At 32.2% G+C, this 26,553-nt stretch overlaps 1 protein-coding gene across 1 annotated transcript in view; it reads right to left on the reverse strand.

Annotated features, from left to right (window-relative positions):
- Positions 1-7,996: 7,996 nt before the first annotated feature.
- Positions 7,997-26,553, reverse strand: part of LOC134694184 (2-iminobutanoate/2-iminopropanoate deaminase-like) — a 60,431-nt gene continuing 41,874 nt past the window's right edge. Inside the window, exons 2-7 of the mRNA XM_063555179.1 lie at positions 23,689-23,780; positions 22,458-22,563; positions 21,287-21,341; positions 19,238-19,306; positions 17,640-17,695; positions 7,997-8,104 (exon numbers count right to left, since the gene is read on the reverse strand). Coding sequence (XP_063411249.1) covers positions 8,057-8,104; positions 17,640-17,695; positions 19,238-19,306; positions 21,287-21,341; positions 22,458-22,563; positions 23,689-23,780 — 426 coding nt within the window. The 3' untranslated portion in view covers positions 7,997-8,056. The remainder of the gene's footprint in view (positions 8,105-17,639; positions 17,696-19,237; positions 19,307-21,286; positions 21,342-22,457; positions 22,564-23,688; positions 23,781-26,553) is intronic.

The raw sequence follows: 26,553 nt of genomic DNA on the forward strand, positions 1-26,553 counted from the left end.
ATAAGAAAATCAAAATCTTTAAGTTAATAACCCGGATATTACTTACAGTCAAGTTACAATAAATGGCAACGTGTATTTGAATCAGGGAAATGGTACGATGGGTTGTAATTTACGTCCATGACCAGCACTGGGGCAACCAGGAATATTTCGTTAGTCAGTGATATATGTATTGGAGGAGATATATATAAATATTTCAGGATCACGAAAGCTCGAAAAATGTAAAATTGTAAACAAAATTCTCACATCCATTAGACGAGAAAAAAATAGATTGTTTGCATTTAATTATTCTTACAATAGCGGAAAAATACATTGGTCTTGCAATCGGAAATATTCTGAAAGATTTATGTATAGATGTATGCACTTTATTCAGTTGTTTACTATATTGTTCAAATAATAAATGTTTTTTCTCATTTATTAAAACATAAAATAGTCATCATCCTATAACGAGACGTTCCGAAAATAAATATAACGACGTGAATATTTGTGTTATTGTTTTGACTAAAAGTTGAAAGTTGTTTCACTTGTGTCAAGATTTGAAATGAAACAGGTTTATTGCATTTACAAATGATTTTATTGATCGACCTACATATTCAATGTATGACGTCAAATTTAATTAACCTGTTCCTTCCTGCAGACCACAGCAATTGATTTTTATGAAAAAAATCTTCCATCGAAATAATTCCTTCCCTTTTTTTGTCAAACAAACCATCGTGAGGTATAAAAAGAACTCAACTATAAGGCCAGTACAAGCATATTGTATGAAAAATTATATTAGCACTTTTTATTGTTTTCGACATAACCATTTCATGTGTTAGTAACCATTGACTTAAAGAATTCTCAATTATCCATCCTGCGGTACAAAAAGAACTGGATTCTAATGCTGTTTTTCAATATTCGGACAGAAGGTAATTTTACTTAATATTGATGTTGACACCAAATTGTGCAATTTTTAACTTTATATTCCTTCCCTTTAATGTAAAAATAAATCCATTCTGAGAGATAAAAGTTCTCAATTATCAGTCCAGCACACGAAAAAAAAGAGACAGAAAAACATATGGGCACTTTTGATTGTTGTCGACATAACATTTTAGTAACGGTAGATTTATAGAGCACTGCATTTGTGTTTAATTTTCCACCCTGATGTACAAAAAAAATTAATGCTGTTATATAATATTCTAGAAACAGGGAAAATTTTAGCACTTTTTATCAAAGCCGGCAACAAATTTTGCAATTTTAAACTTAAAATCCTTCATCTTCACACTAAGATATTAAAGTACTTAATTTTCAGGCAAGTAAATATTATAAAAAAAAAAGACAAAATACTGATATTTTTATGGTTGTCCACAAACGTTTTAGAGACCGTAGACATTTAGTGCTTTCAATTTGTGTAAAACTATCCATTCTGAAGTGAAAAAAGAATAAAATAAATGCTGTTACATAATATTCCACAAAAAGTAAACAAATTGGCACCTTATATTAAAGCCGACAACTAATTTTCAATTCAAACTTAAATTCCTTTCCTTTCATGTAAAAATATCCATCCTGGGGTATAACAGTACTCAATTATCTGGCCAGTACATCATTATTATAAGAAGAAGAAATATTGGCACTTTTTATTGTTGCCGACACAAGTTTTAGTAACCGTAGACTTTTAGAGCCTTCAATTTGTGAAAAAAAAATCCATCCTGAGGTACAAAAAGAATATTAGTTATATTACATACAGCATCAGGAGTAAGTGGTCAACAATCTTTATGTCAGTTTATAATGAGTCAGGCTTAAATTCATAATTAAGAAAATTGTGTTTGCGGATAAATTAATATCTAAAAAAAAAACGATGCCATCTCACGAAAAGGAAAGAAATTAAATATTTGGTACACAAATTCAGGGGCCAACAAAAGTGACCTGATCATGCTCTATTCTTTCTGTCAATAATGGTTTGTTGCCTCATATAACACATAATATATGACCCTTACATAACATTCTATGAGTTTGCACAGAACAATAATTGAAAAAAAAACACCAAAACAGTGTATGATTGACATACATGTAGTTGTAAAAATCAATTCTAAGTCTACTGTACCTTATCCAAATAAAAAGATGTGCTATGATTGCAAGTGAGACAACTCTCCAATGACACAAACATTAACATCTATATGTCACCGCACGGCCTTCAACAATGAGAATAGCCCACATCGCATACTCAGCTATAAAAAGCCCCGAAATGACAAATGTTAAAACAATTTAAACAGGAAAACTAACGGCCTAATTTATGTACAAAATAAAGAACAAAAAACAAATATGTTACAGAGTAACAAACGATAACCACTGAATTACAGGCTCCTGACTTGGGACGGGCACAATCATAATGTGGCGGGGTTAAACTCGTTTAAAGGCGCCAACCCTCACCTAAACATGGTACTGTGGTGCAACAGTACTACATAAGAACACGCTATTAAAATCAATTGAAAAAGGCTTAACTCATCAGATGGATACATATAGAAATACATCTAATAAAAACACAGAGTGGACGTGGATGGGTACTTATACATCCCAACAACAAAATGACACGAAGTACAGATCTGAGAGTATTCACAGTTACTGACAGCTTGTTCAAAGCCAATATATAAAAAATAAGATGTGGTATGATTGCCAATGAGACAACTCTCCACAAGGGATAGCAACTAATAAACAAAATCATGCATCTTAGACTAAAATATCAATCATTTATATTATAACATCCAATGGATTTAGTGTAAAGACGTCATAAACAGTTGGAGAAAAACATGACCTTGTGCAATGCTAAGATACAGGTATCGACAGACTGTAGAACCGTGAAGTTGCATATGTATATAAAAATAATATTAAGTTGGATTTTAATTTACTGATAACAAAATCAATATTATTACCAATAAAAACAATATTCAAAGATCTTATTACAGTGTTGAATTGGTAACCTTTTGGAATAGTTTATTTAAAGGATCGATAAGTTCACCAGGATCGTTTCTAACTTTCCGGGCTCGGTAAACAACATCTCCGTAAAAATAAGGATGTGTTTTCCCGTTTGAAATAAGTTTTCTACAGGTACAACCAAACTTCAAAACCAAATATTTATATCTTTGGAATAATTTAGTAAAGGTTTTAAGTAACATGTGGTAACGAAATCCCTGACCTAATAATTTACCAGTATTACACAGATTACGTTCATTGAAATCCAAAACGTCACAACAGACACAGGCATAGCAAACGAGTTGTGATATATAAACACCGTAATATGGTGCCAAAGGAACATCACCGTCCAAAAAAAGGTAAATTAACAATAGGGAACGAAAAATCTTCCCATTTGTCGTTAAATTTTAGTGTAGAGTTTTCCGTTTAAATCTGAAATATTTAAGTCTAGGAAAGGACAGTTTTATTCAAAGTAATTTCCTTTAGGTAAATTTCGGCAATATATTTAGAAAGTTATTGTTTAACTGACGACACAAATATCATCAAATTAACGGTAAGTGTTGTGGAATTTATAAATTAAATGAAATTTAGACGGGTCTTTACTGAATTTGGTCATAAACTGTGATTCATAACAGTACAAGAACAAATCTGCTATGAAAGGGGGGCAATTGTTGCCCATAATAATACTTACAACCTGTCGATAAACTTCATTGTCGAAACGTACATAAATATTGTCAAGGAGATAATATTATCAAGGAGAAAATTAACAGCTTCAATCATCTCATCACACCTCCAGTAAGTATATCTAGCATAGTTACCTTTCTCATTTGAAAAGAAGGCTTTAAATGAGTTGCAGCAAATATATTTGCATTCAGATTTACCAAAGAAAATTATCCAAAACATCCAAAGAATTGTTTACACTGCAAAAATAGTAAATTCCACTATTTTCATATATTTTATTACAAAAATTAAGGATACGTTCTTTGATAAGAGTTAGGGAACTGGTAACAAGCACTGAACCATTAGTTGTAGAACACTTACTAGAGGCCGAGATGAAACGATATTTAACTGTTTTTTGTGTAGTATGGGTAACCAATACATAGTTTTGACCTTCAAATGTTCAGAAGAGGCTTTAAGCTGTGGTTGTGATATGTTTGTTTACTATATGACTCTCTGTGGCGGTACACACACAAACTGCTTTGAAAGTGAACGAAGTTTGTTTCTTATTCTAGAAATAGGCGTATTACGTATTCTTTAATTGTATCTGAATTCTTTTCAAAATGTGATATTCGAATATCCACAACATTCATACATTTATTTAAAAAAAGAATCAAGAGATTTCTTATCAGATTTTTCCCGTTTACACCAATTTTTACAATAAGATGAAAGAGCGTTTTTTGTGACCTGACGACAATGTTTCCAATTTATTTTAGATGGAGGACGATATTTTGGTCCTTTTTTCAAAAAGCGTTTAACCTCTCGGTCTTGAAGAATATTGAGGTCCCCCGTAATAACATGACCATATGGATCATATCTAAAATTTGACGGTTTACAGTCTCAAGTTAGAGGCGTATTATTTTCTACATTGACGTCAGATGTTACTGACGTACAATTAAAAATAAAACTTCTGTTGGTTTTTTTTTGTATGTATACGAAATAAAAGAGGGTTCTGTGTTATCAAAATGGGGAGGTATAAAGTTTTTTTAATATTCAAAAAGTGTCGTTAATGATCTTCAGGTTTATCGATAACCATGAACAGCCTATGGTGACAAACAGCTGTAATTATACGCGAATATTCATAGAATGGGCTGAAGAACGAGATTGTGTCACACGCCTTGAAAATATCATGTAATTTACTAATTGGTATTTGACCCAGATTACATAATAATTGATGCCTACCATGTTGGACCTATTTGTAAAAATCGTTTCAAAGTCTAATATACATCTACCTTGCAGGGATTTGAAAAAAATTGTAGTCATTTAAAATAATTTTCAAATATAGAACACGAAAAAAAAATGCTACCACGACCTTAGACATTAAAATCAGAAACAAGCTGATCTTGCCAAATCTAAATTTTGAAACTTTAAAGGAAGGGAATATGGATTATTGAAACTCCAGTTATGTCAATGTATTATGTATAAAAAGATTAAAATATACCACTTTTCTGAAACTACCATTTATGTTCATCAACTAAAAACTGATCAGTATTTTATGATGTTGTTTTCAGCATTGGTAAACCAATTAACCTTGATCGAATTCTCCGGTCACAGCTTATATATAGGACAAATTGTATTCCGGCCTATACAAATATTTACATGAATAGGAATAAAACATTTCCAAAATATTATTGTAATTTTGTACCAATAACTAGATGAGCGAACCAGCCTATGTATCTTTTGAGGTTATGCCAACTGCTTTCCAATGTTGTATGCGTGTATTATTTACAACGTACCTTGTTCAACTTTTTTGAACTAGTAATAAAGCTTATACTTTTCATGCGCAAAATAAACTTCACCATTTTACTACATATTACGCATATCAAATATTCTATGCCTATTATAATGGTTTATATGGCGAATATTCCTTCTACCTTTTGATATCATAAGAAGTTTTGTTCTTCTATGGTTTAGTAAAACAATATACATAATCAATGTCTTCAAAAGTGATTAGGGGGTGATTGCAAGTTATTATTTTTCATAACTTTGTTTAGGCCGTTTTCTCCTTTCTTTATATTATTGTCAGTTATTTTCTATTCTTTATCTTTTAGCCCTCCTTATATCGTTTATACTTTCACACCCGATTGTTTATAGATTGTTATTACGTTGTGTCGCTACCCAACTGTCTATTTGAGGCGGTTGGCCGTCAGCAAATATGTTCAACCCGCGACATACAATATGTGACCATCCATGTTGAGGAGCCAGTAATTCGATGGTAGTCGGTTGTGCATCTAATCACATGTATTTTTCTCTTGTTGTTTTGAACATAATTAAGGCCGTTGGTTTCCGCGATTAAATTGATTTAAAGTTAACCTTGTCTATGCTTTTTATAAGCTTGATATGCAGTATTGGTTTTACTAATTTGTGAAGGCCGTCGGAGACTTTATGTGACAAACATCTACGTTATCTGGTCTTTAATGAATTGTTTGCTCATTGGCAATCATATTAAACTCCTTATTTTATATACAGTCCTGGAGTAACATATTATATTCCTAATGAAGTTTAATTGACGTCTATCATCTGGTTTGAAAATATTGATGATTACAGTTTTTATACAACGTCATATTTACACTTTACTTTTGCATTACTTAGTATATATATAGACCTTTTTTACAAATCAAACTTTACTCTCAGTTACCTAAACTAATTTTTTATCGACGCTAATGCATCCATTACACAACCAAATGAAGACAAAACATAACACCTTATTAAACACAAGGACATTTATATGTAGAAAAGAGGCGAAGGATACCACATGGATATTAAACTCATAAGTCGAAATTAAATCGAAAATGGAAACAGGGAATGTGTCAAAGAAAAACCACCCGACCAAAGAGCAGAAAACAGTCCACCAATGGTTATTTAACAAAACGAGAAAATCTCACATCCGGAGGCGGGCTTCAGCTAGCCTATAAACAATGATGGATATTAGTTCAGCGAAAATGGACGTCATAGTTAACTTCGAAACATATACACGAACCAACATTAGAAATAATACAAGTCTCCTGACTTACGAAAGGCGCACACATGCGGCAGGGTTAAACATACGTTTTGATATATTAACCCTCTCCCTATACCTTAAGCCAATGTTGAATTAACCCAAACAGCAATACACACAGTTAAAATCAGTTTAAAATGAGTTTTTCAAGTCCGATCTTAGAATAGGTAACAAAAAAAACTTAGAAGAATGACAATGATGAACATAAATTAACAAAGGACTGCTTGCAGTTATTGATATGCCAGCTCCAGACCTCAGGTAAACTGATCAAAAGATTATATCCTCATATGAAAACAAACTGACAATGCAATGTCAAAAAAACGAAAAATGAACAAGGACAAACAACAGTATGAAGAACACAACAAAGAAAACAAAAAACTGAGCAACACAAACTCCACCAAAAAACCGAGCTGATATCAGGTGCTCCAGAAGGGTATGTGTTGGGATAAAAGGGAATGTGAATCTCTCCGGTAAAACATTCAGGCAATCTTTAGAAGTACAATTGTCAATTCAACACAGCTTATACGGGTAATTCTTTCGATTTGTTCACTACTTGAGTAGAGTCTGTATAGGTATAGAACTAGACATGAAAACAAAAAGCTAAGACTTAGCAATTATTATAACATATTAGGCAAAATACGTTCTATATAACCATTTTGGTGCTTGCTTCAAGTGAGGAAATAGTGGTTTTGTTCCTAGCCCGGTCGAACCAGAGACTTTTAAATTGCTACCTCTTTGCTAAGTACACGGCATTTAGCTGAAAGAGCAATGACCACATGATCGGAGTCAAAATAGTGATGCGAGTAGAATACCCTGGTCTTCTGTGGACTTTTATCTTCTTCTCTAAACCAGTGATCATGGAGGGTGCTGGTCTTGTTGAATTACATTAAGAGTACCAATTGTAACCCCTTGTTGGTAGGGTTCGTGTTGCTCAGTCTTTAATTTTTTCTATGTTGTGTTTGAGTACTGTTGTGTGTCTTTTGGTCATTTTCTTTTTCTTTCTTGCCATGGCGTTGTCGGTTTATTTTTTCGACTTATGAGTTTGAATATACCATTGGTATCTATCACCTCTCTATTACTGCACAAGATGTACATTTCGACAAATATTATCTTTTCAGTGATAATCAAGGCAAAACTATTTGAAAATCCAAAACTTAAAGTGCTGATAAAATAAAAATGCACCAAACGTTTAAAGTTGGACAAGGAATCAGAACTATGCTATGCAAACCAAGGTTAATGTCATATCACAATATTGTGTTCAAGTTCTGAATATGTTTTCGATCATGATGGCCATCATCATCATCATCATCATCATATTAATGTATTGATTTGTTTATTAACTATAAAACATTCTTTATGTAATTTGCGTCTCGTTATCTCATCTCAGCCTCGCAATCAGCACTTATCAATAACAGCTATTGTTTGAACCTCTATTTGACCGCCCTGAAAAATAAACAATCGTTTTAAAAATAGATTCAATGTAAAAAAAACATGTAAAAGACCTGACAAAAACTTCAATTAGATACTTATTTTCAGATATTTATTTTGATTGCAATAATGTAATGCATAATGCTTAAACCGGTCGAAATACAGACAAATGGTACAACTATACATAGTGTATGCCTTTTTTCCCTTTATTTATGCTACAATATTGTAAAGAAAATTACATGTTAAAAAACATATGACCTGTATTTTAAGACTGACATTAAGGGGGTACCCAACACCTTGACTAAAATTATTTTGGCTCGTTTAATTTACACAAAATATTTACTTTGACCCTTTGAAAAAAATATAAAAATTTCAAAAACTTGAACCGATTTCTTTCTCGGAAAAAAATGGTTGGATATATAGCAGTTTGACAAACACTAATTTTGATCACTGAGAAGCTTGATATTCCCTGAACAATACAACATGATTGAAACGTTTAGCTGATTTTACAGAGTTATCTCCCTGTAGTGTTAGGTACCACCGTTAATATTAGAAAAATATTAGCCAACCCTAACCCTATTGGCTAACCTGACAGAGTCTTAAATTGTAAGATAACATCATGACACTGAATACATTTTTAATATATATTTATAAAATAATTTTACTCAACTAAAAAAAATCAATTTAAACTTTCCAATGAAAGCCTTAGACATGCTCTCACACAGAACATCCTGGGACCAAGTAAGTTAACATGTACATATCTATGAAGTCTTGTATATCCAGTTTATGTTTCTTGAATCAGAAAGTTATGTTGATATTGATTTTTTCTAGTGTTAAGTGCATACAAGAATAGTGAGCCAATAAATGAAATAACAGTCAAATGTGAAATCTGCATGAAACCATATCTTGTGGAAGGAGACAGAGGAAATTCTGCCAAAGTGACATATTTCAAGCGTAGTAAGTTACATGTATATAAAAAAAATCATTATGACATACATGTTTTCAATTTCACTGCTTTGTTATTAGATATTTGAAATCCAAATTATGCTTTTCACAAACCCAGTTATGGTAGACCCGAGAGAAGCTGTTGCGTATTTTGACTAAGGTTTTACTTTAAATAATCTGGGCAGAAATTGACAGAATGGATACAAATATATATATATATATATATATATATATGATCTTCAAAATGAGATAAATAGTTGATATCGGTTTCCTAAAATTGAAAGGAAATTTACTATACAATAAAAATAAAACAACATCAAACCTAGTACACACTATACGATCAAAATAGAATTGAACATACAATTATTATAAAAATACTACAACCTTTGCAAATTACGTGGCACACATACATATTGTATATAATTAAGACTTAGCTATTGTTGTCCCACTTTGACGGAGTCAAAATGCAAGACAAAAATATGTTGTTCCTGATGGCGTCGGTGGCGACTACGTCAACAATTTGTTAAAGTTTATGATTAGGCCAGTTTAAAATGAACCACTTATTGTAGGTCAATGATATCTGGTGCGCAGTTGTATTTGCACACCTCATTTCTATAGAGACAATTTGGCCCCGCTCCTTCAGTCATGATATATTGAAAGTTTTCCATAGCGTCGGCTCATCTCATTTCCAGAGAGATTGTTTTACAACAACCACTTAGTCATCGTTTAATGACTTTGGTGTATTGCCTAACTGTTAAAGATTATTGTTAGGTTAGTGCAAGTAGAAACTAATAATTTTACGTCAATAATATTTGGTATGCATTTATATTAGCATTGGCATATATCATTTCCAACACGGCTGTTTTGCCTCTCATCTTCAGTCATGGTTCATTGACTAGGAGCATTTCCGTAGTTAAAATGTTTAAGTGTTGCAATTTGAATTTATACAATTGCATTCAACTATCAAAATTACATAAAGGTGAGACATATCTCTGTGTCAACTGTTTATATACACTTTTGGGTAATTTCGTATGAATATTTATGTTTGTTCCAAACCTTTTATTGATGGTGTTTGATTATCTCATTGATGCAAATAAGCTGCCCATTCTTTTTATAATTTTTCTTTTATAAGTTTTTTATTCTATTACAGAACATTATGATGATTGTGAAAACCAATATGTAAAGAAAAATCATTGGCGACAGGAAAAGATAATTTTAAAAACGCGATGGCATCCTGGTTAAAAAGTAGCGTACATACACAGCATCACTCAAGTTCAGATGATTCAGATATTGATCATGAACTTGTTCATATTGAGTCTTCGGGGTAATCATTGCAGTACTTTTGTGTTGTGACTTTTTCGTACATAGCCGAAATGTCGGGCAGTATGTGACACCCTCACACATATCTATTGACACTCTTTTTGGAATAAATTATATAACACTGTTTATATATAATAATTGTTATATTGATCATTATTATAAGTTTACAAATATATGAATAAAACAATCATGTTTAAGTAATTGATGAGAATTAAACTATGTTCCAAAACAAAAATTATGAATAAATAATGATTGAGACAGCGAAAGAAATAAGTTAGATAAAGATGAATCATCCCGTCAGCAGATTAAGGGGGGGGGGGGGTATTACAGCTGAACCTAGTTGTATTTTGCCTGTTTACACGAAGGCCGTGAGTTCGAACCTTCTAAATAGAAATCTGTCGAATTAAGTCTTAATTGATAACAATTGCCAGTCATTCCCTAGAGTTTATACTTCATCCACCAATTGAGAGTGGTCACCATGAGATAGGCAATCAAGATAAATATGGCGTTAAAAATCAAACAAATTTCGGTTAATGGATACAGGATCCAAAGATTGTTTGGCTTGAATTGAAAGATATGTTTAATTCCTATAAATGAACAATAGGAATGCATTCTGACTATGTAAGCACCTCAGCATATTGTTTTATAAGAAATTATGAATAACTATAAAATACAAAATGGACAGTCATAAACTTCAAAAGAAACTCTCTGTTTTCCAAATTAAATATAAAAAGACAAGCCGAAAATATTTATAAAACAGGCAACTTCACACAAAAAATACGAAACAAACATGACGTACTATGGCCTAATATACGAGGTATACGTCTTTCAGATACCATCCCTTTTTATTTGAAAACAGACATTAACTGTTCAAGCACTAATACCAATTTTGACTAACTGCATATTAATAAAAAATACCCTGTCTATAAGTCAACCCTAGACATGAATATGACAGTGATGTGACAGAGTTTCACAATACAGTGGAATTTCTTGGGGGAAGACAAACATCAAATTTCATTAGAGGTCCCATGTGTCATTCACAAGGGTCTGTCTATCAAAAGGACCTGTCAAATCACAAGCTGAACTTAGGAGGACCAAGTCGTTCAGTAAGACAGTTATTGAAAGGGGACTTTACAACCTCAAATGGAGTAATTGGTAAATTACTGAGTACATTTCTACAACTTATTAATGGCAATGAAAGCGTAGAACCATTGCTCAAAAATGCAATTACTCAGGTCAAGTCGGTGTGTCGGCGTTTGATGGAACAGCACTAAAGACTGTATTTGAGGTCGACGATAGAACTAAACGAGTAATAGGAGGCAGTCAGGATTATGATGTAGTATACATAAAAGCAAATCCAGATCCGAAACCAGAAGATCTGAGAGGGAGCATTGTCACAGAGGCTGCCGTCTCCTATTTGACTACATTATGCAACAAAGTACAATGTAAGCAGAAGCTATTGATTACCTTACAAAGGCAGGAAAAACAGTTACCTTTATGAAAAAAATATTCATTAACACAATGCTCACATGCCAATTATGTCTACACTGCCTCGAAGGCGTCGAGTATGTCGACAATATTGTCAAATATAACCATGAATGCAGCTCAATTTGTGAAACATGTATACGTGACTCAAAAGTATGTGATCTTTGTATCACAGTCGGCCAAACTAGTATCCATCCTTCTCTGAGGTCCTGCAGAAAATGTGTAGAAGATAAAAAAGTTTGCATAAAGTGCTCAGTGTTAGCCTTGATATCGGACTGTAAATCTGGGAACAAAGTTGCATTGGAGGCTTTGAAAAAAAACATAGAGGATGGTTCCGCTCATCCATTATTGTCTGTTCTTTCGATACTGTCCGACTGCGTCCATGTTGGAAAATCAATCAAATGCAGTTTTTCAAATTGGTACCTGCTTTTCAACAAGGAGAGGGCAAATCTGTATATGCTCCACACGTGTAGATATTCGAAAAAGACTACGGAAACAGTCGATTGTGTAAGAAACAAAGACAGAATGTCTATTGACACTGTTATAAAGATCAGTAGTACGGCAGTCCGCGACATTCTGCGATCAGTAGATTTGATTGTCCATAACATGATACCTGAACGTTTTAGACCTACTGAGAACAACAAACTAGGAATGTACCCACACCCAACTGCCATCGCGTGCAACAACCTATGTAACATTGTTTTCTGTGACATGAACGCACTAAATAAATCATCAAGTATTTGGAAAGCTAGATTTCACAATCATGTGCAAATACTAGAGCTTCAAACGACAGAAATCACTCACTGTAGAAGTTTAGTAATTTTAGCTGGTATATGTTTTGTATGCCAGTTTGGTATAAATATATTAGTTTTTAGATTAACCCGAACCGTCGGTTTATCATTAAAATCATTAGAGTCAAAAGTCCAACTAAAGAGTACGGCTGAAACCTTCAACTTGTCAACAGAAGGTACAATATTTGATTTACGCAATCGCATTGAAAACCATCAGAAAAATGTTGAACAATCAAGACCCCACAAAAATGAACTATACATGAATGAAGACATCCAGCCGGGGATTATAACAAAGGCAGCTGAAGACATGATGTTTTGCAGTAGTGATGTAAACAGACTTGTATATCAAATCAACATTAAAGCGGATGGGGTTGGTTACAAGGGATATGCTGTTAATATGTGTACGTATCCGAACTAATATTCGCGAATTCTTGATCTATGCTGTTCTGAAAACCATTTATATGCTTCTTGGAAAGGCTTAGATGGAAACGGGGAATTAATGGTATTCAATTTAGACGGGTTAAATGTACATGAGGCAAAACAACACAGATGACTGTCAAGAAATTTATGGTCTTACTAAGTTGAGAAACGAAATAGCCTTCACAGATACAAAAGCAAGAAAGATCAAACGCTTTACAGCCGGAAATACAATTGTCATTGCTGGCACAGGGATCGAGGGATGCTCAGTTGGTTCGGCTTCACATTCCACATTCGGACAGCTCATGGGTATTGCATGCGAGAACGCTACAAAAAACCGTGTGTGTGATGATCAATTTGGGTCGGTCAAACTAGTCACTACAATTAGTGGAACTATTCCCTTTCTAGAAAGTTTACATAAACTTTACTTTACCTTTGGTATTCATGCAAAAGGAACAAAATCACCAACAGATATGACAATAGAAAACATTGCAGGTATGAAGGACGCACTCAATTTATTTGAAAATGCTGAACAAAATGTAAAAGACCTCACCAATCTAACAACAACAAAAAATGGACCGGAGGGAACAATTTCGTTGAGAACCATGGAGTCAGTTGCACTGTCACATTCTTCAACAAAACGTGTTCTGGAATCATCTAACATGCAGTCTTGTCTAACAACTGTTGTCGAAAACCTTCATGCTGTCAGTCATGTTAAGCAGAACCTTCCAACAAAGCTCGAATATTGTAGGGATTCGGGACAATCTTTAGAGAGAGCGTCAAGACGATAACTAAATGGTCCGCCTTCTATTTTACGAAAAAGTTCTCATATTATCCTTTTCCAGAAAACAGCGTAAGACTCTTATCGATTTCGTCGTTAGAAAAAAACAGACCAAATAACTGTAAGTCGTGATAACCTAAATCAATTATATGAAAGGGCAAATAGACACGGGAAGTGTATACCACAAAGAATCGTTCGACAGGAAAAGACAGCATACAAATATGGTACTCTGCCTCTTAACATGTACCAGATGTCGAACCAGACAGGCACACCAATAGGAATTCATCACGAACCAACGATGGAAAGCCAAACAAAACATCCGGTTCAAAAGGATACGGAGGATGAATATGACACAGATTCATCAGATAACGATAATGACAACGATGATTCCGATACTGAAAATGCACATCACCAATAAAACCACCAAACAAACAATACTTCAGTTCCTGAACTTAGTTTCATGGTTAATAGAAACATATCTAGATCCGGTCGAAACCTCAAGATTTCTTGTCGATTGAAGGATTGCTATTGACGTTTTTAAAACAAATTCATAGTCTATGAAGGAAATATTTCTGTAATGTTACATTCTTCAACAAAACGTCTGCTGGAAATCATAGACATATAATCTGTCGTTCATAAAATTTACCAACATTTTTTCTTGAATTTATTTCAATGTAAAAAAGAAAAGAAAAAAAAAACCTGATATGATACATTTCACTTTCGTACAATAGAAAACACTAAAATACAAATTTGTAATAGGGTCATTCGTATAACTTTTAAAATATCTTAGTCAAAGTTAACGTTTTAGGACAGCATAAACATCTTCACATACTTGAATTCCGATCAAGGTCTTGAGCAAAGTATGCATTATTATTTAAATGGAGTGCATATAATGCGCCCTGCTGGAGTCATTTTCGTAATGATAACTATACTCATCACTGACTATATAACTATTGCTGTAAGTAAGCACTGGAGTTGTAAGTTAGAATATGATCGCCTTTTAAAAAGCGGACCGTGTTCTGAATTGACAATGATTTCAGTTTTACTGTCGAAAGACGGCGTTAAACCACAACGAAATCAAACAATAAACAGATTAGAATCAGCAAAGCACAAATCAAAACAAAAACTGATGGTATTTATCAAATTATTTTTTTTAATTGTCAGTTACGGCTTCAAAATACAAACTTCTTGCATTACACGCATGTTACAAAGGTCATCAACTTTCTCCAAAAGCGTCACCATGCCTTGCGTACTTACATCTTTATAGCAAACGTTAATCAAAAGACATATAAGGCATAGACCGTACGGTGACCTATAATTGTTAATGTTTGTGTCATTTTGGTCTTTTGTGGATAGTTGTCTCATTGGCAATCATACCACATCTTCTTTTTTATATATAATCTGACTGAAAAAAGTATGATTGACCTTTTAATCTGAGGTAAGAGGCATTCTTCATCATTTCGGGATTATTCTTTTGTTGGGATCCAGGATTTCAGTGTTTTAAGATCGGGAATTCGGGATTTTGGCAAATTAAGTTCGAGATTTTTGGATCAGAACCCCTCCTGACCCCCCCCCCCCCCTTCTTTCTTACTTGGTACGGGTATAAATAGTGAATATGATCGTATAAATAAGTAATATTCAGCTATCTGTGTTTACCTAGACTCATGTTTCAATCGACATCGATACATTGTTCATCCATCTATTTATAAGTATGGTAGTATAAACAAATGTACAGTGAACATCATCGATACATTGTTCATCCATCTATTTATAAGTATGGTAGTATAAACAAATGTTTAGTGAACATCATCGATACATTGTTCATCCATCTATTTATAAGTATGGTAGTATAAACAAATGTACAGTGAACATCATCGATACATTGTTCATCCATCTATTTATAAGTATGGTAGTATAAACAAATGTTTAGTGAACATCATCGATACATTGTTCATCCATCTATTTATAAGTATGGTAGTATAAACAAATGTACAGTGAACATCATCGATACATTGTTCATCCATCTATTTATAAGTATGGTAGTATAAACAAATGTACAGTGAACATCATCGATACATTGTTAATCCATCTATTTATAAGTATGGTAGTATAAACAAATGTACAGTGAACATCATCGATACATTGTTCTTCCATCTATTTATAAGTATGGTAGTCAGTCAGGGGCATTACTTAAACAAGTAACAATTAAAATTACCTATACAAGTAATGTTGAAAACGAGGCTTATTTAAATATAACTTATATAAGTTATTTTTCTGAATATTATTTTTATAGGTGTCCAAGAATACAGATTTTACTAGCTTTAAATAATTTTCACAGTTATCTGGTTATTTTTCCCTTGATATATAAAAACTAATTCTTCAGAAACACTAATTAACTTTCCGACGCACTTATCTTTCATACCGACGCTTCTGGGTCAAAGATTGGTCTCTTAGGACTATTAAATTATCATTTTCCTCTAAAATCTTGAAGTTAGACTGATATAAATAGATAGATACTTGTGAATTAATTAAGACCTGAAGTTATTTATAATTTGTAACCTAAATCAATTACATATGTGCCTTAGATAAGTGTAATTGCTATTTTTTCACAAATGTTTAAAATAACTTATTCAAGTAATATTTTTGTCATTATTTTCAAAGTAACCTTTTATCTCTATACTCCTCTCAAATCTGATAAATTCTTTATTTTATGATATAAAATGTTGTTTAAAATCATGAAAACTACATTTAGTCTATGTTTCTATTGAAAATAAAAATAACTCTATTAAGTAATTTTATTATTTTTAAAATAAAAAAATACTTATATAAGTAATTAAAAAAAATAACTTGTTTAAGTAACGCCCCTGACTGGTAGTATAAACAAATGTACAGTGAACATCATCGATACATTGTTCATCCATCTATTTATAAGTATGGTAGTATAAACAAATGTACAGTGAACATCATCGATACATTGTTAATCCATCTATTTATAAGTATGGTAGTATAAACAAATGTACAGTGAACATCATCGATACATTGTTCATCCATCTATTTATAAGTATGGTATAGTATAAACAAATGTACAGTGAACATCATCGATACATTGTTCATCTATCTATTTATAAGTATGGTATAGTATAAACAAATGTACAGTGAACATCATCGATACATTGTTCATCTATCTATTTATAAGTATGGTAGTATAAACAAATGTACAGTGAACATCATCGATACATTGTTAATCCATCTATTTATAAGTATGGTAGTATAAACAAATGTACAGTGAACATCATCGATACATTGTTCATCCATCTATTTATAAGTAAGGTAGTATAAACAAATGTACAGTGACCATCATCGATACATTGTTCATCCATCTATTTATAAGTATGGTAGTATAAACAAATGTACAGTGAACATCATCGATACATTGTTCATCCATCTATTTATAAGTATGGTAGTATAAACAAATGTACAGTGAACATCATCGATACATTAACAGTTAGATTCGGACATAATTGGCCAGTATTCATAGATTTTATAATACTGCATTGCAGTTAATCATGACACATCTTTGTTATGAATGAAAAAGGAACACGATATCAAGATCATTGCTAATATATAAAAAAAAGAACAATACAGAACTTATGATGAACTTAGATATGCAGTGAAATAGTTTCTCAAGCTTATTCAAACTATCAGACATAGTGGACAGGAGGAGCACAATTATGTTAATAAGTTGGAAATCCGCCGACCAATTACTTTAACAATACCTTAAAAAATTGAAAAAAAAACAACAGTTACTTACGAGAGGTACGGCTACTACTTGAACAGCTACTCTAGCCGGAAAATCATTTGGAAAGACTGAAAATGATACATCATTATAAATATTTCTACATGAGTTATACTCTATAGATATGCCATTAAATAAATATAACTCATAGTATGACATTGAACCGTCTCGCCATATAGATGAGGATATGGTGGGAGTTACAGAAGAGAGAATAATAGGCAAAAAGAATACAGAATGGAGAAAAAAAGCAAAAAAAAAAAAGAGAGAATATTGACCTAAAAAATTAAAGAACACAGAAAAGAAGGAGACCCGGCAAGACCCTTATCAAAAAAGAAGCGTTTGTGTTCAAATAACTATGATAATTTCAATCCCGTCTCATTCCACGCTCCTTTCTTTAAAGTCAGTGATTGTTTTTTTTTATATCGAAATGTTTCTTATTCTTTAGAAGAATTGTTCCTGTATTCCGGTAGTTGATGGCACATCATAGTTAGTCTCTGATAAATTGATTCATAAGTTTTCTCTATAGACCTAATCATTTTTGTTTTTGTTTGGTGGGGGTGGGGTGGGTGGGGGCGTTGTCGGGATGGGTGGGTCACGATTGGGTTAGGGGTTGTTGTGTAAGAAACGATCTTGTATGGGATTGTGCTACTCAATCATCCTTTTTATATTGTTTGTAAACTATCAATATTTTTTTTCTGGTCCCTTTTTTTCCACAAAAAAAAGACAAATAATAAAGGCGAAACATATATAGTTTGAAAGAAAGAGGCAAAAAAAGAAAATTGATCCCGGTGAAAACCTGGGTGAAGAACTGATGGTATTTCGGATTTTTGAGTGTCAGCTTACTGATGAGTTGGAACATCAGGGTGTATGAATGAATGGATAACGGAGTCTTGGTGTGTTTGATTAATCCAGAGTTGAAACACAATAGCGATCCAGAATCAACAAATTATAATCTTTTTATTAAAGATCGAAATGTGATCGGTATTAGATTGAACAAGCTTAAATTTCAACACTGCTTACAATAGTACAGTACTTAGGGTGGTGCATACTTATAATGTATCTTGTCGTCGCCAACTGTCATCATCGTTTGGATTGATTCCATCGGATTACTTCCTCTTGGTTGGCATATTCTAAGTTACATAATGGACCTAAATAATCCAGTTGTTACTTCCGTTCACTTCGATCTCTTATTTGACGAGAAACGATAATGAATACAGGGCACTGATCAGGTGATCTTTAATTTGAATTATTCGAGTTAGTAAATGAGTAACCACGAAAGTGGGGCGAAAGATACTAAAGGGAAATTCAAACTCATAAGTCGAAAATAAACAGACTACGCCATGGCAAAAAAAGAAAATATCAACAAACAACTGTACACAAAACACACCACAACATAGAATATTGAAATACTGAGCAACATGAACCCTATCAAAAACTTGGGTGATATAAGGTGCTCCGGAAAGGTAATCAAATCCTGCTCTACATGTGACATCTGTCGTGTTACTCCTATAAAATACAGTGATAAGTAATATCAAGTGAATATACTTCTCGCAATGACGGGTTAGCAATTGACTCTTATCTAACCCTAATGCATATTTAACTTTTACACTTACATTTCGTATAGACTGTATTAAATGCTGTAAGGTCGCTTAATTTTGTCAGAAAAGCTGTTACTTTTACAACTGAAATCAAACAAACATAATGCGGTTCTTATTTATGTATATAATACATATATAATCGTTGTACTGTTATTTTGTTTCATAAACGAATGAAATTCACAAACCAATATATTACAATAATTTAATGTACAATCAGAGTAAATCAGTATCGATGATAATATCCTGGTATTTAAAAAAAAGAATCGTATAGTTACTTACATAAATATATCAATGATTCATTAGGCGCCTTCAAATATATTATATATTTATATTTCTGTTCCCTACATTTTACAGAAAATACAGTTACTTGCACGTGTTGCACAACGGAACACATACATAGAACATTCGCACCATCTTTTATCTGACGTATTTACTCCAATCCCGAATGGGTCCTGTCAGACTGTTGACGGTAAATTCAATGCACCATCCACAGTGAATGCCCTGGTCTCAGTCAGTTTTTCAATAATTACAACAACTGTCAGGTGAAAGGGATTCGTAGGTGTTTTTTTCATGTCCCTATCCAACATTCCCTATCGGTGGCAATCTAAGTCCCCGTCCAGTGACCTACCATTCAGTACCTGCCTTTTGTATTAGTCTAATTTGTCATCGTCCTTAATATGCATGAACTGTTTGCGCCTCGGTGTTAAGCAAGGAGCAATCAACAATCTATAAACCTTTCCAAATAATTAATCAATTTATACTACTAAAATAATGAGCTCCAATTTGTTAGTAAACATGGCGACAACACGACGAATCAAAGAAATCAACTTTATATATAACTTATATAGGACTAAAAACAACACCATTCCAGGCCCTTTTGTTTTTCACATAATTAATATTACCAAAAAAATTCCGGGTCGCATCCAATACCATATCAATAGTAGTTTCCGGATGTAGTAAGAAATTCAGGGTGGGGTTCAAACAGAAAGATTTTGAAAGCAGAGAAAACTGTACACCTTATAATCAGTATGATCATTGATGATTTTATCAGATAATAATATAAATACTAAAAATTCAGGCTACAAATAAGGCGTAGGTACTTTTCAACTTGTAAGCCGGCATGACGTAGAAACGACAAATGCAAAAACTTTTACATGTAACTTATACAGGACAATGGTGTTGATAAACATTACACCATTACAGGCCTGTTTGTTTTCCACATAATCGATATTACCAATAATTATCAAGTTCCGGGTCGACGAGTTCAAACAGAAAGAGAAAACTGTGAACCTTAAAATCAGCATGACTTTATCAGATGACTAGACGAATACAAAAAAAAGAGGCTAAAAATAAAGCGTAGGTACTTTAATTTATTCAGTCACGGACCCGCGGTTGTGCTCTATAACATATTATAATTTATATAATGTAAAGTACGTATAGGAATCACTTTGTATAATTTATTTTGTTTATGGCCTGACAGTTTCTATAAAATATATTATTATTTTTATTATTAATATTATAATTATTATTATTATTATTATGATTATTATTATTGTGCATACTATTATTATTATAATTATTATCCTTATTTTAGTAATTATTATTTTATCATCATTAGTATTAATATTATTATTATCATAATATTATTATTATTGTCAAATTATTATTTTTATTATTATTAAATAATTACTATTATTTGATGATTATTATTTTATCATCATTAGTATTAATATTATTATTATCATAATATTATTATTATTGTCAAATTATTATTTTTATTATTATTAAATAATTACTATTATTTGATGATTATTATTTTAATTATTATTATTATTATTACTATTATTATTAATAATATTATATTATTATTATTATTATTATTATTATTATTATTATTATTATTATTATTATTATTAAATAATTACTATTATTTTATGATTATTATTATGATTATTATGATTATTATGATTATTATTATTATTATTATTATTATTATTATTATTATTATTATTATTATTATTATTATTATAATATAATATTTATTATTAAAACGAATGAACTTACCATCCTTGAAATTACCACCAGCAGCCTCTAATACTGCACCAATATTCCTGAATATCTATGGAATGAAAATTATGCAACTGTACGCCGGTTTTGACAATTCTAAGGACATGTAAGTGTAAGATAAGATAAAATAATAATGAATTTGTATTTTTACTTCTTGCTCTAGGAGGCAGGAAGATAGTCTAGGTGCCGTTGGCAAAAATGTTCAGGTCACGTGGTACAAATTCAGCTTCTGTTTGGCAATTTGATATATAGTGAAAGGTCGATTTGTTCATGTTATAATATTACTGAGCCAAGGCTCCGTGTTGAAGGCCGTACTTTAACCTATAATGGTTTAATTTTTAAATTGTTATTTGGATGGAGAGTTGTCTCATTGGTATTTACACCACATCTTCCTATATCTATCTATTGGATTTATAATATAGCAAATTCTCACAAAGAAAGATTCATTGGTAAATGTATGTTGTACTTCCTTTTGATCAATGAATCATTCATGATTTTGTCTTGTAATGGTGGGATTTTTTTTCGATCTGTTAAATCACAAGGCAAATTAATATTTCCTTAGTTCTCAAGTAAATTGATATTTATTCTAACAGATAAAGAATGTTGTTCTTACAGCCTAAACATGAAAGTATCCTTAAGGCTCCATCCCTTGCATAGTTAGTCGATAAAAACGACATGCAATAAAATGATCTAATATGTTGGTGCAATATAACTAATACGGGTTGTTTACAAATAACCAGTTTACAAACGTAATATGTCATTGTGCTAAAACTAAGACTGCAAATCCTTAAATCAATGCTACATTAGACGGTTCAGGTTGTTCTAATTTGGCTATGTTTGGTTTGGATGTCTAAGAATGTTTTTTTAATTTTTGGCCTTTCGATCACGAGGTTAATAGATGATTAAAAATATATCTACAAACATGTGCTATAGGTATGGGTATCATTTCATTTGTAAACAAAGCGTACCAATCACATAAACTATAACCAGTATTGAAATATAGGCTACTAGACGGATGGAAAGCGGATACAGTTCTTTTTTTGTATGTAAGATCGTCAATTTTTTTTCCGTTTTTCGTTTTCAGTAATAATACAACAGGAAACCAAGTCGATAAACGGTCAAGCAGTTGTTGTATGGAACACGTATCCTATATACGTTTTGCGCTCACCTGTATCGTTTCCGGAATTATACCACCAGGAACCAGTTGAAGTGTAACAGGATCTCTTCCTACTTGTCCAGCCAGGTATAGAGTATTTCCAGCCAACACAGCTTGACTAAAAAATTAAAACATCAGAATAAGTCATCAGAGGAAAATAACAAAATTACAAAATTACAAAAGTTTATGTTTTCTTTAGATAGATAATCATTGATATTTTTTTTAAGGGGACAAACATAACAGGGTCACTGTAAATTAATTACAACTGTTGATTACAAATATTCTGCCAGGACGGACTGGTAAAATTTGATAACGTACACATGACGTATATTTGTTCTGCTGCTTTTTGACATGATGTTGCAAATATTTTAGCAAACTTAAATAATAAATTTATCTTATTCAAACTTCCACCTCTTTGGGGTAAAGAAACGGCAGATTGCTGCGCATTTATGTGTATCAAAATTAGTGCAAGTGATCCACTTTTTATTAGTAGAAAAATACACTTGGCCAAACAATATAGGAGAATAAATAAAAATGGCCGACAAAAATGAAGAATAAACAAATGAAGACGAACTTTTGGAATATTCTATAATTTATTCAAAACTTCAAAAAATATACTGCTATAATTGTAATTAGTGTCTTCTTGTACTTCTCCGACATATTTTCTATATTGTGTGCCTTAAAATATGACATTTCTCGTTATAAATGCGGTATAACTTCACAGCGCAAATTCAAAGGGAAACCCCGTGATAAAAGAAACGGTAAACAAACGCGAAAAGAAGATGCTTATCAGATCGACATATAACATAAACAACTTAAACATGTGCAATTATAAAAAAAAAATACTAAAAAATAACAATGAAATAATTATTAAACATATGAATCAATAAATAATTGACTAATCAATTGTTACTTGCATCCGCTGGCAAATATTTTAATGCACATACAGGTCGTAAACATATCAACAATCACACTGCAAAGTGTATTTGGAATTTCGGCAGCACCTTTATTTACATGCATACATTTACGCTCCCAGCAACCAATGTACGAGAGTATTCTCCCCTGAACCCTGTTCCCCAAAGAGAAGTGTCAGTAAAGATTTGTTGATTTTGTAAGCTTGCCTTACACTACAACACTATTAAAGTGACAAAGCATGGTACACATTTACTTCTGAATAATTGAGTCTCCCTTGACTCTTCAAATACCATTAACCCTATTTCCCCAAATGTTCGTATAACAATACCTGAAAGGTAAATCTAATATAGGAGCTTTGTCTGTTTCAATAATCTTCTTTGTAACGGGTATACATGATGGTCTGTGTCTCGAATATGGTGTCTGAAATACAAGAAAGAACAGATGAAAACGAATAGCAAAAAATCCTCCTGGCTTCCCCCTCAAGAATATCAAATGGTTGTCCCCTTAGATGATTTAAAACAACATCCATGAGCAATTTGATATTAAATTCACAAATGTATGGGTTAAAACGAGATCAATTTCAAAAGGGCCACGAATGTCAATCAGTTGAAGAAAACTGATAAAACCATCATAAAAACATAGGTCTACAGAACATTTATAATTTATACAGAGAACTTAGGATTAAGCAAACTGTAGGCGCGGCAGTCTTTGTTTCAATACCAAACACAACACATTGATAAAGTGCTTATTTTATTTTGGGTAGTGGTGCTTAGTGACAAAAAAAACCAAACATCATTCACTTCATAATTACATACCTTACGTCATCATTAGGTGATTTGATATTGACATATATTTTTAACAGTATGTTTGTGGTATATTGCCAATGAGACAACTATCAACCAAAGTTAAAATGAAGTGGATGTTAGCAATTATAGGTAACCACGTCCTTCAACAATGAAAAATTTCCATACAGTATAGTCGGATATCAAAAGCCTCGACATGAAAAATATGTATCAATTTAATTGAGAAAACTAACGGCCTTATTTATAACAAAACAATTTACGAAAACCAAAAATGACAGACATGAACGTACGACAACAAATGAACTACGGGTTCCTGACTTCGGACAGGCACATAAAGAATGTGGCGGGCTTAAACATGTTTGTGAGCGCTCGACTCTCTCCTAACCTGGGAAAGTGTGGTTACATCAGAACATACATGTAGGAACAAACTTAAAAAATCAGTTGAAAAGGGCTGAACTAGTTGTCAAGTTATTTTGTTAAGTTCAAAATTTTGTTAAAGATTTCTATCTTTATTTATGAATACAACAGTTTCCACTTGAATTTATGCAAGCAACATGCAGCCAATCAATCAATATACTAACGCTTCTAAATACAGTCACCTTGCTTCTTCTGGTCAGGTATGGATTGTATGCCTGATAAGAAAATAACTAGAAGCAAAACTACTAGAAAAGACCTCATTGCTAAAGTTTAATAGATTATTTGACAACTTACAACTTCAAAGATATCAATGCTAGTGTTTGACAACTAATTCGACAGCTAAGATATACAAACAGATGTGACAAAGATTGATAAACAAGTTATTTTTTAAATAATGTGTCAAATGCAATAATGTGCACAATCTAAAAAATCCAAAAAAATATCCCAAAAAAATGTGAAAACCTAAGGGAAAATGTTTCATCTTGATACATTTTAATTGCTATAAGCTGAAAGAAAGATAAAGTAAAATGCATATTAAGTTTACAGCCTATATTCTATTTTGAAAAAGGTATGATGTATAACCACGTGATACTCCAAATCCATTGACATAAAGTTGAAAAACAAAAATACCAAACTCTTAGGAACATTAAAAACGGATAGTCCTATATCAAATGGCAAAATCAAAAGCTCAAACATATCAAATAATTGAAAAACAACTGTCATATTTCTAACTTGGTACAGGCATTTTCTTATGTATAAAACTTTGTATTAAACCTGGCTTTATAGATAGGTAAACCTCTCACTTCCATGAAATTTGCATAGAAAACCATTATATTGACAACAATGTGAGAGCAAAACAAACCAACACGATAGGTAAAAGTGTAAAAAATTGGGGTACAGCAGTCACTAAAAAAATAATCTTTAGAAATTACTTTAGAAATAATCCACAATTTATTCTTATGGATTCCTTTATAACATCACACATATGGTTTATTGCAAACTACAAAGGAATGTTTTGAATTGAACCCTATGAATGAGACGTTTTTAAAAGAAAAAAAAAATATTGTACATGGTATTATTTAGTGACGGATCAAAGACTTTCAAACAGCGGGTCCGGACGGCCCACGAGAAAATGCAAAAGTACAAATGATCGGTCAAACTTCCCTGTCATGGATCCTCCAAAAGTCACGGAGGTCACACATTTTGTTGACCAGGGCAACAGATCATTGACTGTTGACTGATTCTGATCAGTTGACCACCCCATACGTCGGTCAAATGATTAGAGTTGTGTTGGATTTTTCTGTCGTCCTAAAAATGGTTCAAGGCTATGATCTTTGAGTTAGGAAGATAATAAGTTTCTTACACCTTTTCGAATATGTTTTTCAAAGATTTTTCTTAATTTTTCTTGGTTAATATTCTATTCAGGGAATGCTTTTTGTTTGTCTTCTTCTTATCTTTCAGACTAAAACGAAATATCCTTTGGCAGCGTCCAGATCTAGCAGCAATTGTTAAATGTCGTATTCATTCTCCAACTGTTTTTGATATTTGCCACATTAAATGAATTACATTAACTTATGGATAAAGTACTTTTCTGAAAATCAGACATGTATGTAAATAGATTATCAGGAAAAAAAGGCAATTAAAGCACTTTCAAATCTTCCTTCCATTAAACCAAAGTTAATACTCATATCTGACAAAATGTCTGACATTACATTAAATTAAATTACATTTAACGGACAATAATTGTAACTTAATGAAACGCACCAAAGAGGCTTCGGTCTAAGATCATCAACAGATCAGCATCATCACAATTTTTTAGGATACATGTTTCGTTATTATCAACAACAAACTGTTTTTGCTGCCGTCTTTGCTAGATATGATAGTAGATTTGTTTTGATAATTTTATTAAAGTTCTGTTGTATACCATTTATTTGTGTTTACACAATGTTGTCTCCTAGATTCCAATTATTGTC

This window comes from Mytilus trossulus, chromosome 13 (assembly GCF_036588685.1).
Source record: "Mytilus trossulus isolate FHL-02 chromosome 13, PNRI_Mtr1.1.1.hap1, whole genome shotgun sequence".
In the NCBI taxonomy this organism is placed as follows: Eukaryota; Metazoa; Mollusca; class Bivalvia; order Mytilida; family Mytilidae; genus Mytilus; species Mytilus trossulus.